Source organism: Aquarana catesbeiana, linkage group LG01, assembly GCF_042186555.1.
Source record: "Aquarana catesbeiana isolate 2022-GZ linkage group LG01, ASM4218655v1, whole genome shotgun sequence".
In the NCBI taxonomy this organism is placed as follows: Eukaryota; Metazoa; Chordata; class Amphibia; order Anura; family Ranidae; genus Aquarana; species Aquarana catesbeiana.
Genome location: NC_133324.1, coordinates 628,049,941 through 628,068,572, shown reverse-complemented (window position 1 = coordinate 628,068,572; position 18,632 = coordinate 628,049,941). Strand labels below are relative to the sequence as shown.

At 43.5% G+C, this 18,632-nt stretch overlaps 1 protein-coding gene across 2 annotated transcripts in view; it reads right to left on the bottom strand.

Moving 5' to 3' along the window:
• HERC3 (HECT and RLD domain containing E3 ubiquitin protein ligase 3) overlaps positions 1-18,632 on the bottom strand; it is a 116,453-nt gene that overhangs the window by 35,664 nt on the left and 62,157 nt on the right. The window contains exons 12-16 of one of the 2 annotated variants that reach the window (XM_073600915.1): positions 16,744-16,855; positions 14,010-14,199; positions 9,954-10,117; positions 7,006-7,119; positions 6,178-6,201 (exon numbers count right to left, since the gene is read on the bottom strand). In XM_073600915.1, the coding sequence (XP_073457016.1) occupies positions 6,178-6,201; positions 7,006-7,119; positions 9,954-10,117; positions 14,010-14,199; positions 16,744-16,855 (604 nt within the window). The remainder of the gene's footprint in view (positions 1-6,177; positions 6,202-7,005; positions 7,120-9,953; positions 10,118-14,009; positions 14,200-16,743; positions 16,856-18,632) is intronic. The other variant, XM_073600918.1, reaches the window with a different exon arrangement.

Below are 18,632 nucleotides of genomic sequence, written 5' to 3'. Positions count from 1 at the left end.
AGGAAGGTTATTAGGAAATCAACACTATTTGGATGTTACATGTACACAAGAGACTAAAATTTATTTTTTCACGAGTTTTACACTTTTTTTTATATCGAAGAACATGTATTTGAATTTTTTTTGTGAAAAACATTGCGTTATTTCACAGCTGAAAGCACCGTTTTTTAACACAGAGTGAATAGCACTGTTTTCAGAATATCCTTTCAAAGTGCACTTTCTAATATATATATATATATATATATATATATATATATATATATATATATATATATATATATATATATATCTCCTTTTCTTTGAGTACATCATGGGAAACAGAGTTAGGCTAATATTCATTACCTGCTGGGTTATACTTCATCTTCAGGTGAATGGACACTGGTAGACCAAAGGTCTTTAGACAGGAAGAGATCCTTTATAACCCCTCGCATACAGGAAGTACTTCAGTTTTGTAGCAAGCACTGAATCCTCAAAAAGAGGGGAGGGACCTCTGTTTCCTATGATGTACTCAAAGAAAAGGATTTTACAGGTAAGTATGATGAAAAAATATCATTTTTTTTTTTTCATACGTCATGGGACACAGAGTTAGGCTAAAATTCATTACCTACTGGGATGTCCCAGAGCAATAGCCTTGAGGGGAAGGAGACACCCTGCCAAACAATAGCCATCAGACCTTATACGGCAGCCCGCAGTACACGACCGAAAGCCTAATCCTCGGCTGCTTGAACATCCACTTGATAAAATTTTGTGAAAGTATGCACTGAAGACCAGGTAGCAGCCTTAGAAATCTGAGCCACAGATACCTGATGGTGAAAATCCCAGGAGGTTCCTACACCCCTGGTAGAATGAGCTCTCACCCTAAAAGGGAGGAGCTTTACATTTCAGACCATAGGCCTGAATGACCAATTGACGGACCTAATTGGCAATGGAAGCTTTGGAAGCTGCCTGCCCCTTCTTGGGTCCTTTTGGTAAAACAAAAAAGGAGTCTGATCCTCAGATCTCCGCAGACCTAGACAAATAAACCTTGACTGCCCGGACAACGTCCAAAAAATGCAGTCGTCTCTCTTCCGCCGAACGAGGCTGAGAGAAAAAAGAAGGCAAAAAAATGTCCTGATTTAAATGAAAGGCCGACACCACTTTTGACAAGAAGGATGGAACAGTTAGTAACACGACCCTGTCGTGGTGGAGGATTAAGTCCTTGTACCCTGCCTGAAAAGGCCGCCAACTCTGACACTCTGCTAGCCGAGGTGATAGCCATCAGGAAGGCTAGCTTGCGTGACAGCAAGTCTGATGGAATTTCCTTAATAGGCTCAAATGGTTGTTTCTGTAACACAGACAGCACCAAGTTCAAGTCCCAATGACACATAGGTGACCTAATGGGGGGAAGCAAGCGAGTTGCCCCCTGCATAAAGATTCGGACCAGTGAATGGGAGGCTAAAGGCCTTTGGAAAAATACTGATAGGGCCGAAACTTGACCTCTGATTGTACTCAAAGCCAATTTGATTTCCACAGCTGACTGTAAAAAAAGAGAGAATTCTCCTAATCACGTATTTCCGAGGATGCCATTTTTTGGCTTCACACCAAGCAATATAAAGACTTCCAGACCTTATGATAGATCTTCCTAGTGACAGCTTTTCTAGCATTCACTAGGGTAGACACCACTGGTCGTTTAACACCCTGGCTTCAATAGCCATGCCGTGAAATTTAGAGACTGTAAATTGGGGTAGAATATAGGAGCTTGAGACAGAAGATCGGGGTGCCGTGGAATCGCCCATGGCCCATCTATTGTCAGTCTCACAATTTCTGGAAACCAGGGCCTTCTGGGCCAGGCTGGTGCCACCAGAATGACTGTCTCTCTCTAAGAATCCTGCGCAACAAATGTGGAAGGAGAGGGATCAGAGGGAAAGCATAAATCAGGGAGTACTGGCTCCATGGAACTACCAGAGCATCTGCTCAGATTGCCAGAGGATCTCTTGTTCAGGACACAAACTACTGTAGCTTGTTGTTGAAACCTGAATGCCAGTAGGCCAACCTCTCGCCATCCCCAACTTTGGCAAATTTCCTGGAACACCCCTGGGTGTAGGGACCCTTCCCCGTTCAGATCTGCTGGCGGCTGAGATAATCTGCCTTCCAGTTCTCTACTCCCAGGATATGGATTGCCCATAGAATTGGCACATGTCCCTCTGCCCAGGCTAGTATGTAGTTCACCTCCTTCAGAGCTGAACGACTCCTGGTACCGCCTTAGTGGTTTATATAGGCCACTGCAGTGGCATTTGTCGGGCTGAATCCTGATAGGATAGTCCTGAAGCTCCACCGTCCAGGACCGTAGGACCAGCCTTACTGCCTGTAATTCCAGGACATTGATGGGCAGGATCTGTTCTGTCCTTGACCATTTCCCCTGAGCTGTGAGCCATTCTAGGGTCACTTCCCAGCCTAAGAGACTGGCATCTGTAGTCAGTACTCTCCAAGTTACCGGAAGGAAGGATCTTCCCTTTCGCAGCTTCTGATCCTGGAAACAACCATTTAGGCTTAAGCGTGCCCGAGGAGATAAAAACATTGGATTAATCCAGGGCTTGTCCTCTCCTGTTCCAAGCCAACAAGATGTCTTGTTGTAGAGGCCTGGAATGGAAGTGGGCATAGGGCACTGCCTCGAAGGAGGACACCATCCTCCCTAGAAGACTCATACAGAGCCGAATGGAGGGTTGTCTGGTGCCCCTTATCTGACTCACCTGATTCTTCAGGGCATAGATCCTTGTGGGTGGCAAGAATACTCTTGCTTGGACTGTATCTAGGATCAGTCCTAAATACTTTAGACCTTGAGCTGGTTTCAAGGCTGACTTTTCGGTATTTCTGATCCAGCCTAAGCTTTTCAAATACCACACTGTGCATGTTATGCTCTATTCTAGAGCCTGTAATGAGTGATCTCTGAGCAGGAGGTTATACAGATACCCAAGCACCAGTATCCCTTGGGCCCTTAAAAGACTCAGTACTGGTGCTAGGAACTTTTGTGAACACCCGGGGAGCTGTAGCAAGCCCGAAGGGTAGAGCCACAAACAGAAAATGACGTTCCTCTATTGCAAAATTGCAGGAACCTCTGATGAGGCTGAAAGACAGGTACGTGTAAATACACATCCTTTATATCGATGGAGGCTAAAAAGTATTCCATCTGGAGCGAGGCTACAAATGAGCGGACAAACTCCATCCGAAAGGACTGGATTAGTAGAAATTGGTTCAGGCATCTTAGGTCCAAAAATGGGCCTCGAGACGCCGCTTGGTTTTTAAACCGTAAAGCAGGTTTGCTCTTTCGGATACAGGAACCTGTACAATCACTCCTTGATGAAATAAATGATGTAGTGCCTGAAGTAATAAGTCTCTTTTTGGAGGACCCAAGAGAACGCTGGATCTTAAAAACCTCTGAGGGGGAACCCTCTCACAACTCCAGCTTGTATGTGCGGGATATAATTGGAGGTGACCCACTCGTCCTGAATTATTGTTCTCCAAAGGTCCGCAAAGTGCAGCAGCCTTCCCCCCACCCGATGGAGTGGAGGCGTTCCCTCAAAAGGAGGGCTTGGTGCTGGGTTTAGAAGAATTTTGGACCCAGGGCTTTTTCTGGCCCTGGCCTTGCGGCTTGCCCCTGGCTCTAGCGCCCTGTTGGCGGCAGAACTGCCTTGGCGCTGAGACATTTGAGGAAGCAGTCCCTGAAGTGTTAAATGAGGGACGCCTGGTGCTTTTCCTCACAGGAAGTAGAGAACTCTTCTCTCCGGAAATCTTTTGGATATATTTGTCCAAATGATCACCAAATAAACGTTCCCCCCTGAAAGGGGAAACCTGCCAAACCTCCAAACTAGGAGGCTCCAGGGAAAGGGATCCTTCACACACTTCTTGCCACCCTGCGGGATGGAGGCAATCCTGTGCTATAAACCTGCTAGGGCCGAGGACAGTTCATCCTTGGTGATAAGGGGTGAAGCAGCAGCATTGACTGTAGGCACAATACCAGATAGGCGCAGCGGCTCAGATTGCCCGGAAGTCTCTGGTCCTTCAGGGGATACAACACTAGGGATATGACTAGGTTCATCAGGAACTACTGACGACATAGGTGCGCCCTTCCCTGCAGTGTTAGTTCCACTCTTCTTTTTTGAAGACATTTACTAGCCACAAAAAGAGAGTACTTGGGTGTAGTATTAAAACACCTCATAAGGGAGACCCTTTAATGTGGCTCACCAAGCCTCTATGAAGCAATACTGCTAAACACCTTTAGCCTGCCAAGCAACACTTGCTGACTCACTAGACTCGGGTAAGGAGAAATGAACTGCTGCAAGTGCCTGTTCAGAGTCTGCTCCGTGTCCCACAGCTGCCTTCTGGAAGCACCACATGCTTGGCATATACAGCTTGAATAAGCTGGCTGTGCACCGTAACGTTCTGTGGATGTGTGCGCAAGTATGGTCCTGGCTAACTGGTGTGGCTGTATTCGCGTAAGGCGCGAATCTTTGTATGCCCAGATAAAGGCTACTGCGCATGTGCGGCGAAGCCGCGTGTGCCATGGACGCCAAACAAACTGCTAAGTCCAGCAGCGCTCTTGCGATTGCATATGCGCCACGGCCACCAAACTAACAACTGCTGGGCACAGTGGCACTCTTGCAAAACGCACGTGTGCCATGGTGAACCAAGGCAAAATGGCGCAACCTCGTGCGTCATCATACAGGTAAAAAACAGCCAGACAAGCATAAAAAAAGGTACACTTTGCAAATACCCACAGCTAGCCCCCCCCCCCCCAGTATGGTCACCACACATAGGTGTCCAGCCTCTAGCTAGCTTGACTGATTGTTACAATCACTGGAACACCGCACAATAATAATAAAGGGGTTTCACTTACCCGTCCAGGTGCAGAGCAGCTTAGAAACTAAGAGCCCAATCTTCACCCTTCACGGTGGGTTCCTGTTGCTTGAGGACCTTCAAGGACTGGGTACCCCTTTCATGTTTAGGGTCCACTCCCTTGGACCTGTACAGCACCCTGCAGGAATGCCTTAGCGCTGTAGTGTCCAGGATTCCCCTTCGCAGGGTTCAGCGCCCGGAGGCCGCATTACAGGCTAAACCTCGCAGGATCTTGAGTCTTCTTTGCGAGGGTCGGGTATCATTTATCTAAGCATATAAAGCCTGTGTCAAATGGATCTGATCGGTCAAACCCTTGATTCGTTTAACATCCGTTTGTGGGACTAGAGACCTGGAGCTCAGAGAGCTCAAACAATCGTGTCATCCACCTTGCAGACACTGGTAAAAAAAAACTGAAGTACTTCCTGTATGGGAGGGGTTATATAGGGGATCACTTCCTGTCTAAAGACCATTGGTCTACCAGTGTCCATTTACTTGGAGATGAAGTATAACCCAGCATGTAATGATTATTACATGCTGTATAACATGAGTATAACATGAGTATAACCAATGATGTATGAAAAAGAAAAAAAAATTATAATTAATATATATATATATATATACACACATATACACACACACACATACATATATATATATATATATATATATACACATATATATATACACACATATATATATATACACACACACACACACATATATATACACACACACACACACACACACACACACACACACACACACACACACACACACACATATATATATATATATATATATATATATATATATATATATATATATATATATATATACACACATACATACATACACATATACATACATACATACATACATACACACCACACACACACATACAAACACACGCAACAATTCCCATTTCTCATCAACTCCCAATCTTAGTTTATCTGGCCCAAGGGGTTTAGTACATTAACACGTTATCAAGATTATTTATATTGGGTTGACCAGTTTTACTTTTATATATAAAGAAAACAGAAAGATGATCCATTACTTATAATAAAACACATGTGGAAGAATTCCCAGTCCAAATGCCTAAGAAGTGTATGGTGTGAGATTATACAGTAGCAATGAGGAAGAAAGGAAGGCTGTGATAGAGAAGAGGATGTCTGTGCTGAGGGAGAGATGGCAGAAGATATATTAATATCTCAGAAGAATACATTATGAGGCATAAGTTGTTTGTTCTAAGGCATGCTGATACTTAAATACATTACACTAATATATAACAGAGATATTAAAGCATATTACCGGCATAATGGAAGCACGCATCTTCTGTGAAGATAAAAACAAAAGAACAATGAAACCTTTTGTTATTTCCATCCAGAAAATATTCTATATGGGTATAACAGGGGTGATTTTGTTTCAGACAATAATGAACAAAATGGATATGCACAACATATCCACCTTAGAATAAATGAAAATGTGGAATTCTCCTATTTTCAACTAAATAGAAAAGCTAAAGCAGGCCATACACTGTTCAGATTTCGATACGTGGGTGGCACAGTCGGTCCCCACCCACCAGGCATCCTTCGATTGAAAAATCAAAAGGAGCCATTAAGATGCAGAAACTGTGTGGGTATTCTAACAGCTGTCAGCTGTCAGAGTAATCTGCAGCAGGAGATTCATTCATCCGTGATGTGTATAGTGGATGGAGGAATTTGTTCGTTTTTTATTTATTTTTTTTATTTCGGCCTACAGGGCCAGTGTATGGCCAGCTTTAGAATGTTCATTCCACGAGAACTATGTTTTTTTTTTCTGAAATATAAAGTGCCAAATAATGAATATCACATGACTTAAGAGAGGTATGCACATGCAAAATATTTCGGCCTGTGTTATTATTTTTATTATACAGGATTTATATAGCGCCCACAGTTTGCGCAGCGCTTTACAACATGAGGGCACACAGTACAGTTACAATACAATTCAATACAGGAGGAAACAGAGGGCCCTGTTGACAGGCTTTGGGCTAGTGCTGATGGGCAAATTGGATACACTTTCAGATGCATTCTGCATGCATTTAACATCAGTTTGAGACACTTCTGGAAGTATTCAGAACCAGAAAAAACAGTTACATACCAATCCTGCTTGGTTCAAGAACCACTTGAGGTAATCTTCTTGGATGTCCACCAAGCTGGATATCTCCGGGATATAGAATTTATCATTCTCCACATGTCGTACCTTCACATTTACCTGGAAACAAAATGAAATCTTTGCTATGTGAACACTGCTGAAAGTATACCTTTCAACCGAGAAAAACAGCCTTTCATCAGAGGAATGGGACATGTGGATTCACTGCAGTTGACAGATAAGGAAAATTCCAATTATATTTATTCATTACTATCAGTAAGATGGAACTCCAGACCAACACTTTTTTTTATGTTTTGAATAGAAGGGACATAGAAAGCAACAAAACCTGACACAGGTTTTAACCTTTCCCTGATCTATCCAGGACAAACCTCCATTTTAAATAAACAGGAGGATGTTTTTCAACATACCAGCCAAATTTACAAGAAATCAATACTCTGTCACCTCCTTACTGCTGCTAAATCATGTATACCGCTAACTTGGAAAAATGTCCAACCACTGTCCATTGGACTTTGGCTCCAAAAGGCAGAGGAATCGAACTTACTTGTGTTCTCTTCTCAACATAGACGAGAAGTATACTTGAAAACCTGGACTCTGTGGAACAGGTTTACATAGGCAAGGCAGAGCTCTCTTTGATGTGAGCCTCACTGGATCTTAAAAGGTGCCCTCCATCCTCTCTTGGGTCATAACATTAATTCCCTTCCCTCTTCTTCCCATACCTTCTACAACTTACCAACTCCCCTCCCCCCTTTTTTTCTTTTCTCTTTCCCCCTCCCTCCTATATCTTTTTTCTTTCTCTGCTTCTCTTTTCCAATTCCCCTCTTCCTCTCTTTATATGTAAAACTCAGGTGCTTTCCTCCTCAGTCATGGGTCTGCAGGGACCCTACCTTTATTCATAATGTCCCCATTCTTGGGCTTGTACTGCAAGATACTACACATTTATTGGATTACCTGCTTTATATATTAAATAGCCCATTCTTTGCCTTCTTCAGGCTGTTGAATTGTATTTACGTTATGCCTGTCAAATACTGTAAGATGGGGGCGTGGCCGGGATGTGAGCTGGAGAGGACGCGTGTCTGCAGAGCTCTGTGCAAATCCTGTTAATACGCCCGTTATAACTGCTCGTATTCTCCTGGAAGGACACCCCTCGTCTTCCTCACACACCCTGGACCTCTCGGCGGCGGCAATCATGCCTGCAAAGGGCCGTGCAAAGACACAGAACACCGCAAAAACGCAGAGACCGGGTAAGGGACGGGCCGCCGTCTTTCCGGGCGCCATTTTAGGCTCTGCCTCCGGAGCACAGCGTGGAGGGAGGAAGGAACAGAACCCGGTGCAATCCCCTGTGGCAATGGCGTCTCCTGTGGAGGAGATTGAGGCTCCCCTATCACCTGCATTAATGGAAGCAACTCCAGAGGCGATTACTAAGCCCATCCTGGTAGCAATAGAGGGTTTCAAGTCCATGCTCATGGTGAAGGTGGAACACCTGGCATCTGAATGCACCCTCATCCGCCATGACTTGAATAAAATCAGGGGGAGACTCACAGAAGCTGAGGGCCGCATAAGCACTGTGGAAGACCAGCAAGGATCTCACTCCTCACGGATTACAGAATTGCAGCCCCTGGTGAACACACTGGTCCATAAAGTGGACGACGCCGAAAACAGGCAAAGGCGAAATAATATTCGCGTGGTGGGACTAACGGGAGGTGAGGAGGGCTCTCGCCCTGCCATATTTGCTGAATCTCTGTTTAAAAATTTACTGAACTTGCCCGATATGCCACCCACTTGCATGGTAGAAAGAGCCCACAGGGTGCCTACGGGCCACCGTCCAGAAGAGGCACAACCGTGACCATTCCTAGTCAAGTTCCTTAATTACCGGGATAGGGACATGATCCTGGCCGAGGCACGGAAGCATCCGGAACTGCCTTATGAAAACACCAAAGTGATGTTCTTCCCCGATTTTTCGACTGAGGTGCAGAAGAGACACAGGTCATTTAATGAGTTGAGACGCCCATGCCATATTGTCTGCCACTCTGGACTCATCAAATGTATCCAAGGTGGCATCTGCTGACCTTTCTGCCTGGGCGGCTACGGCCTCCCTGACAGAGTTGTGGCGATGAAAAAATCCCACCACCAAAAGCTTTTCGCACTTATCCAAAATGCACAGATCCTCCTCGAGGATAGATTTGGCGTTTGGTTATGCGCCAATGTTACAGTTAGTGGGAGGAGCTACTTATTTAACTGGTGGTATCTCAGACCATACACCACTATCGGTACATATTGTTGTCCCCTCAACACTCGGGGGGGGAGGGGGGGCGTGGAGGTTGAACCCTGGCTGGTTGGAAGTTGAGGGGGTGTCCTCCCAGGTGGCGCCACATTTTGCGGGCTACTGGAGGGACAACGTGGGCTCGGCCAACCCCACTATAGTACGGCATGCGTTCAAGGTTCGAGTCGACTGGTGTGCTCGCGGTGGATTCAAAGAGGAGCAGCGCCATTGAAGGATAAGGAAAGAAGTAGCTGTAAAAGAACAACATTGCTAGGCTCTGATGAAGAAGGAATCCCTTCGAAACGCGTCAGCCAGCAGCGGTTCATATGTCCACTCCCCAGGACCCAGAGACTGCAATCAGTAGACAGACTGCCAAAGACCTTTCAAAGCGTTTTTATCTCCCACTTTTGTGAGTAGTTTTCATTATGCTTTCTGACTGAATAAATGTACCTTAAGATAATGCACTAGGCTGGTGCACCCTCTTTTCTTTGTGTTTTTGCCGGATTATATTTATTCAGGATATAGTCATAGTTAAGCAATAAGTTCTTAATTAAAATCTTGGGGCGTTTCACACAAAAAAGTCGGTGTGTACAGTTACCGATTCCTGCAGAATGACTCTTCATAATGTGATCACCTGTAGAAAAATGTCCCTTTTCTTTCTCTTTTTTATAATCACCTTGTGTAGCTTTTCCAGGAGCTTGAGAGCAGCTGTGATGTAGCTAGTAAACAGCACAGGGATCAGCAAAGTCTTCCGTCCATTCAGAAGATAGACCACCGCTCCTTTATAAAGGTCAATTAATCTGAAGAAGTAGCTTGGGCAAATCTGAGACCACCAGTTATCTAAGTATATAGAAAAATATGAATGAATATTATGTGAATTCTGTCTTTTAAACAGGTGAAGTTAAAGCTCGACTCTGGGCACAAATAAGAAAATAACCATACAATGTGGCCCTCAGCACTGCAAGGGTTAAATGCTTAAGTCAAGTCCAGGGGGCTGCAGAAGAGGCTGCATTACTTACCAAACTCCCCGCTCCATTGATGTCCTCCTCTCCTTGAAGCTTCGGTCCTCAGTGTCACCACATACAGCACAGGGTTGGTAACCCTGTATTTTAGGTGGTGGAGGCGAGCATGCAACCACAGTCAAGAGCAGCTTAGAGAGGAGGCTGTAGGGGGACAGGTCACAGGGATTGAGGGAGCCTACTGGAGCCGGGAGCCAGGTAAGTAATAGGCCATCTTCTGCAAACCCTACATTTAAAAAAGAGAATTTACTTGCAGTGTGGGGGCCATCTGCAAGGGTTTTTTTTTTTTGTGTGTCTGGAGTTGGGCTTTAAACAAAATAGCTAAAACTATACAAAGCAAAAGAACATCCATACAGTTTCTATAGGAGCTGTACAAAAATGTTAAATCCCAACTAGGACATTTTCCCTCATTTCCTGTTGGGACAGGAAGTGATAGTTAATCTCTCCAATGTGGGAACAGAGACTGCAACAAGACACTTTTTTTCAGTAAAACAGTGAATCATTAGAACCTCCAGCTATGGTAAAGGTCTGTCTTCCTGTAGCAGTATTTACTATTTACAAGTCTATTTCATACAACAGGAACTGGAGTTTGGCTTTAATGTAACTAGGGTAAGAGTAAAAACGGACGGACAGGCTGCCACTTTGGTGTATCCTCCTGCACAAGATAAACTTCCTATCTGGCAGCCCTCGCTTCCCTTTAGACTCAATTGGTCCTGTACACCATCCTACGGCCCCCATTTGGGCCCACCCAGGCCAAACCCTTTCCTGTACAGCGCAATGTACGTTTTCCTATTCCTGGTTGCATCTCTATAACAGCTGCCTTAGGTGACTTTCTGCCATTTGATGTTTGTTTGCCGTCCCATGGACCCGGGGTCGAGTACAACACGTCTTCCCTGATCCTCTGTGATGGAGGATCATGGCATTCCGGTAAGGGTGCATTCTCACTGACCTGTGGTGGTAGATCTCACTTATTATTGGGAAACAGGAACCGATTCACAGATTTATGCTATTGAGTTGGACTTTAATTTTATTTTCACTGGTGTTCACTACAGAATATTGTTCATTGATCACTGATCACTGATCGTTGGCCATTGTTGTTCATTGATCACTGGACATTTGTTATTTTTATCAATTTATGCTATTCTAACTATTAATTTTTAATCTACCGGTGTTCACCACACTATAATGTTCATTGATTACTGATCATTTGCTAATTTGATGCTTTTTGATCACTGGACATTGTTTATGGTTCACGCCATATATTAACTCACCAAATTTAATTTATCACCTGTATGTTATCATCACATCGGTTTTTTTTTTTTATATATATATATTTTCACAGCGTTATATATATATTTCTTAAGGATAGCGCGATTTTTTATACTTTTTCTTAAGAGTAAAAACAAGACTCTAGTGAAGGGGAAAAAAAATGTAATAGCCCTCACAATGGTTTTTCAAATGCACTTTGAAAGCCAATTTTAAATCGATATATATTTACAGCGCTTAAAAAAAAAAAAAAAAAAATAAATATACATGCCCACCCTCCCCTGTGTTCAAAATAAATACATAAAAAACTCATAATACATTTGCAATATATTTGTAACACAAGGTATGGTTTGAATGTATCATTTCTTGCTCTGTAAATTTATAAATTTGGCGTGGGGTTCCCCTTAAAATCTATACCAGACCCCAAGAGCCAGGTATGAATTGGGGGGGGGGGGGGCTTAGTTTTTTTGGGGGGAGGGCACGGAATTGGGGGGGGGGGGGGGCACTTCTTTTTTTTACATTTTGGTATTGCCAGTAATGGTTTGTTTTACATTCAGCTGTCAGGGGAACCCCGCTGACAACTGATGACTCATCTGTTGTTAAGGACATAGCAGCCGGCTTCCCGGCCCACTCCCTAAAAACCAGCTATTCACTGGTTGTTAAAGTGTAAGTTCACCTTTAGGCCCCTTTCACACTGGAGCGGTTTTCAGGCGGTATTGCGCTAAAAATACCGCCTGAAAACAGCCCCTAAACAGCCTCCGCTGTTTGTTCAGTGTGAAAGCCCGAGGGCTTTCACACTGAAGCGGTGCGCTCGCAGGACGGTAAAAAAAAGTCCTGCGAGCCGCTTCTTTGGAGCGGGGAAGGAGCTCCTAAACCGCTCCTGCCCATTGAAATCAATGGGACAGCGCGGCTATACCGCGGTAATACCGCGGCTATAGCCGCGCTGTACGAGCGGATTTAACCCTTTTTCGGCCGCCAGCGGGGGTTAAAACCGAACCGCTAGCGGCCGAATACTGCTACAAGAACGACGGTACAGCAGCGCTAAAAATAGCGCTGTTGTACCGCCGACGCCCCCACCGCCCCAGTGTGAAAGGGGCCTTACAGAAAATCTGTAAGGTGAACTTACACTCACCCCTCTAGTCCCGCTGTACCAGTGTCCCATGATACCGTGCTGTCAGACACTGGGACGCGCTTCACCGATTTGAAGTCCACGAGGCTTAATCTCCTTTCCATACCTCTCAGCGTGTAAGGATAGAAGGCATTCTATTTGGTCAGCACCGTCACATGGATGGTACTGACCAGTCAGAATCCATCTAGCCTGTCCTGTCAGCGCTGGAGGAGAGGAATCCAGGAGGATTTTAAATTACCCTTTAAGGATGCTGGCGGCCTACGCTTCCAAATGAATTTAAAAAACACTCTGGGCACCGGCGTTTAGCAGAGTTTAGGAGCTGTCAACGTTTTTTTCTGCAAAAATGCTGCTGTTCCAAAGCCACTAACTTTCCTGCCAAAAATGCTGATAAACGTTGATAAAAGCCTGTGCGTTGATAAGATAACATGCAGGGTTTAGAGCCAGTTAAAAAAAAAAAAAAAATGTCTGACGCCCAAAACAGCAGCTGTAAAAACGCCCACAGTACATGAGGCCTTAGAGGGATTTTCTCTTACTTCCTGTTTTGGCTATGGAACAGGAAATGAAGGCAGATCTGTTCAATGGTACACAAAAGGCAAAAGTAAACCTTAAAAGGGGTTATAACCCTCCCTCACTTTAGCCAAAATGAGGGGCTTTCTCCAAACTAACACCCAAAAGGTTAGAAGTACTTTATTTTTAGGTATGCTGCATGAATGGGAACACACATAAATCATAAAGTGGGGGTTTTCTGAAATCTGACTGCAAAAATGGAAATGTACTTTAAGCCACTGCACTTGTGTATCAGCATTTTTTTTTTATTTTAAAAAAGCCAACAGTGTTTGCCCAGCTTTAGCAATTCCACTACACAGTACAGAATGTAAACCAAATATACCAATAACCTCCCATACAAAACTTTTTTTAATCACTGCCAGCTTTTTTTTCAGTGTGGTTAAAGGTTAAAACTTTTGTCAGAATGTTTTTATTTCTGTCTGTGACACCATGGTATTTATGTTGATTTCTCTGCACCCACTGGAGAGATTTCCCATCGCCTGTCACTATTAACCCACTTTCGCCAGAACAAGATAGAATAGGGGCCCCAGAACAATCAACAAAAAACAAACACTGTGGAGACAACAAAGTCTGACAAAATATATTTTTAATCACTTGCCTTTAACACCAAGGCAGGAAGTGAGAAGAAATCTTCTAAATGGGGACACAACCAGCAATAAAAACCTAGAGGTTCCACCCTTCCATACTCTAACCAAAACGTACTGTGAACATATTGTGAAACAAAACACTATAAAAAAAAGACGTTGGTTACCCAGCACTTTGCTTGGGTTGGTATCCAGCCTCAAGATTGCCATGGCTAATGGCAGTGTCAGTGTTATGTAGTACTTTGAGTCCTGCAGCAGAGGGAATTCTGGGAGTATGAGGTAAATACGCATGGCTTCTACATCTGGCGGAGAGCTGGAAAGTTGTGGTATTAAAAAACTTTCAAAGCCTTTATGAATCTATCAAACAGAAAAGAAGAATACTTTAGTCATTAATCAACCTATTACAGAGTAATCAAACAGCAATAAAGACGTGGTGAGGCAGGAAAGGGACATTCATTTACTGTACTAAACTTAGAACCACCGGCTGCAGCGGACATATTCATCATATCTGCAAGGCAAGGCTTATTGCATATTCATTAAGCTGGCGACACACGAGCAGGTTTTCGAAAGAATGTTTTTACGAACATTAATAAAAAAAAAATTCTCATGTATGGCACTCGAAAGTACTTCAAAAAAAATTTGCCTTTAACATTTAATTTTGGAGTACATGAACTTTCCTGAACAAAAACCACATTCACTGTCAGAAATTTGTTCGTTCGTACCGGTTGCCTGTTCTTTATTTATATTGTCTGAAAACTCTTTTTCAATAAAAAAAAACATTGTAAAAGGAATTTGTTTGTTCAAGGAAAAATTTTCACCCTGCTCTTACAAATTCTCTCATCACTGTAGTCAAAAATGACCATTGATTTGACCCCACCAACGACTAGAAAGTCGAACAAAACGCACTTAAAACAAATATTTTCAAGCCAAGCTTTACTGGTGTATGGCCAGCTTGAGGTCAGGCTTTGCAGCAGTTGTCAGTATATGTTGTTGTTTGTGTTACTAAACCAACTCAAATTTAGCACTTTCTGAATTGCATTTAGTTAAAGAAATGACTGTATGTCAGTGCATGTTGACAGATACAGTTGAGGTAGAAAACAATGGAGTCTGGTCCAAGCTCAAAGCCAGGCTGCAGGAGGAATGTGGTAAGCACAGTACCTTCATAGGAGGCGGCAAATAAATTAACCTTATCAATGTGTAATGGACCTTAGGCTAGCCTTACACATTACGATTTTACTCACTCAGCCCAAAGAAAAATCACTAGATTCTCCTTAACCGCTTGCCGATCGTATACTGTACAATTACGGCTGCAAGGCGGACCTCCTGTGCAGAATCACGTACCTGTACCTAATCCTGCACTGCCGGGTCTGGGGCTCGCACACGTGCCCCCGGCGTCCTGCTCCCACTGTGACTGGACACAGCAGGAGCTAATCAGCGGGTCCGGCAGAAGCAGAAGGGCAGTCTGCCTATGTAAACAAGGAAGAGTGCCGTTCTGTCAGTAGGGAAGGTAGAGATCCTGTGTTTCTGCAAAGCAGATGGATGTTAACTGCCAGTGTCATTAGTACCATGACAGTGCATATTTTTTAGCACCGATTACTGTATTAGCGTCACTGGTTCCAAAAAAGGTGTCAAAGGTGTCACTTATGCCCTGTACACACGACCGGTTTTGCCGTCAGAATTACCTCCGAAGGTTTCTCTGACGGAACTCCGATGGAATTCCGCTCAAGCGGTCTTGCCTACACACGGTCACACCAAAGTTCGACCGTCCAGAACACGGTGACGTACAACACGTACGACCGGACTAGAAAAAGGAAGTGCAATTAGCCAGTAGCCAATCTGTCTCGCACTTGCTTTAAAGCATGCGTCATTTTTGGTACGTCGGAACAGCATACAGATGAGCGGTTTTCCCGATCTAAATATTTCCGACTGAACCAATTTCTAACATGTTTCATTTCTAGGTCCGTCAGAATTTTCGAAAAAAAAAAGTCCAATGAGGCATACACACGATCGGAATAGACGATAGAATAGACTTTTTCTGTCGTAAATTTTGCTCGTGTGTACGCGGCATTAGTGTCCAATTTGTCCGCTGCAATGTTGCAGTCCCACTATAAGTCGCTGATCGCCCTCATTATTAGTAAAAAAAAAAGAAAAAAAAATGAAAATAAATAAAAATTCCTTAAATCTATCCCATAGTTTGTAGATGCTATAACTTTTGCGCAAACCAATAAACATACGCTTATTGGCATTTTTTTTTTAACCAAAAATATGTAGCAGAATACATATTGGCCTAAATTGATGAAGAAATTAAATTTTTTAATGGATATGTTTTATAGCAGGAAGTAAATAAATATATATTTTTTTTCAAAATTGTTGTTTTTTTTTTGTTTATAGCACAAAAAATTAAAACCGCAGAGGCGACCAAATACCACCAAAAAAAATCTCTATTTGTGGGCAAAAAAGCACATAAATGTTATTTGGGTACAGCGTCACACGACTGCACAATTGTCAGTTAAAGTAAAACAATGCCGTATCGCACAAAAATGGCCTGGTCATGAAGGGGGATAAACTTCCTGGAGCTGAAGTAGTTAAAATGTCATGGATGTAGGAATCCCCCCTGACTCCTGTTGTAGTCAGACCGCCATATCACCCATGGCTGTCTGAATACCTGTGGCTGCATCTGATTGGATGCTTTCACTGTTCGGCCAACAATTTCCCACCCAGCTCCTTTTATTTTTTCAAAGTTTTTTGAGGCTAGTGTTGACGACAGGGTCACCAACAGCTCAAATTTCAGCTCATTCAGCAGAAATTGGCCGCAATTCAAGCCGTGCATGATCAGCTTAACTAGTAAAGGCCCACTATCAAAGGCTTGCATATATAACAGTGGCATGGACTGGATTTTACCTGCTCCAGTAGCCTTGAATGCTGGGCGTTCATCAACTTCTCAAAAAGGACTTTAATGGACAACAAGTCAATTCCTGGGATCTTGGGGCTTGTTTTAAAATGCTCATCATTTCTGTAGTGAAAAGCGCTTGTCAACAAATCAAATGCAAAGATATCTTTGTGTAAAGGGGAAGTCTGTATGGTGGCTGCTATGACTTCGTATTGTAGTTCACAGTAGAAGAGCAAATACCACTCTAGGTGAAGTATTCCTATTTATCCCCTTCTCTGTGCAAGAAGGTGCTGATCTGGTTTGTGACCCAGACAATCCAAATGTATTCAAACAAAGGTTAAGTGCACTCCAATTGCCAGAAAAAGTGAGCTTTATTGAATAAAGTACAAAAATGTCAAAGATCCGAGATACAGGATGAAAGCAGTGATGGTTAATACTTTTCACGCAGCAGGTTATGACTAATTAGGGATGAGCCGAACACCCCCCGGTTCGGTTTGCATCAGAACATACCGAACAGGCAAAAAATTCGGCAGAATACACGAACACCAGTAAAGTCTATGGGACACGAACATGAAAAATCAAAAGTGCTCATTTTAAAGGCTTATATGCAAGTTATTATCATAAAAAGTGTTTGGGGACCCGGGTCCTGCCCCAGGGGACATGTATCAATGCAAACATTTTTTTAAAAAAAAGGCAGTTTTTTTGGGAGCAGCAATTTTTTTTTAATGCTTAAAGTGAAACAATAAAAACAAAATATTCCTTTAAATACTGTGCCTGGGGGGTGTCTATAGTATGCCTGTAAGAGCCGGTTCACACGGGGGAGACTTGTCAGGCGACCTAGCCGCCTGACAAGTCGCCTCCCGTTCTGTACAATGGAACCGTTCCTGTACTACTTTGGGGGCGACTTGCATAGACTTCTATACAGAAGTCGTCTTGCAAGTCGCCGCGGCAGTCGTGTGCAGGTCGCCTCGGTGAGGCGACCTGCAAGTCGTGTCGCTTCTAATGTGAACCGGCGCTAAAGTGGCACATTTTTCCTGTGTTTAGAACAGTACCGCAGCAAAATGACATTTCTAAAGGGGACAAGGGCCTCATCCCCACAAACCTTGCCCGGTGGTTGTGGGGGTATGCGGGTGGGGGGCTTATCGGAATCTGAAAGCCCCCTTTAACAAGGGGAACCCCAGATCCTGGCCCCCCCATGTGAATTGGTAATGGGGTACCCCTACTATTTCACAAAAAAAAAAGTGTCAAGAATGGTAAAAAAGACAAGAGACAGCTTGGGACAGGTCCTATATTAAAAAATAAAAAAAATTAAATTGTCCAGCGATGTCCATTCATCTTCTATTACGCCGCCCAACGGACCAAAAAAGAAAAATTTGCCACCAACATCGCATATTGTTTGCTGTTCGTCGAACAGGCGAACACCCGATGTTCGAGTCGAACTTACGTTCGACTCGAACATCGGGCTCATCCCTAATGACTAAGTGCATCCTGTGTGAAATGCGTCAACCATCACTGCTGTCATCCTGTATCTCAGATCTGTGATGTTTTTGTTCTTGTTTTTTATTCAATAAAGCTCACATATTTCTGGCTAATTGAATGCAGGCAACCTCTGTTTGCATACTTTATTATTCTAACTGCCTATTTGTGCATATAGCAATAAAAGTTCTGTAAATGTAGGTTGCCCTATGTATTGACATGTACTGCATTTTGGAAGGATCAACCTGAATGGCAGGAAACAGGTATCTAACATACAAGAATATTTCCCAATCCAATACAATGCGTTGTGCTGGTGAACCAGTCTGGGGGAACAATGAGGCTTATATATGAAAGATGAACCAACATGAACATTTCTGTGGCCCATAGCAAACAATAATAATCTTTATTTTATTTTCAGCCTGCA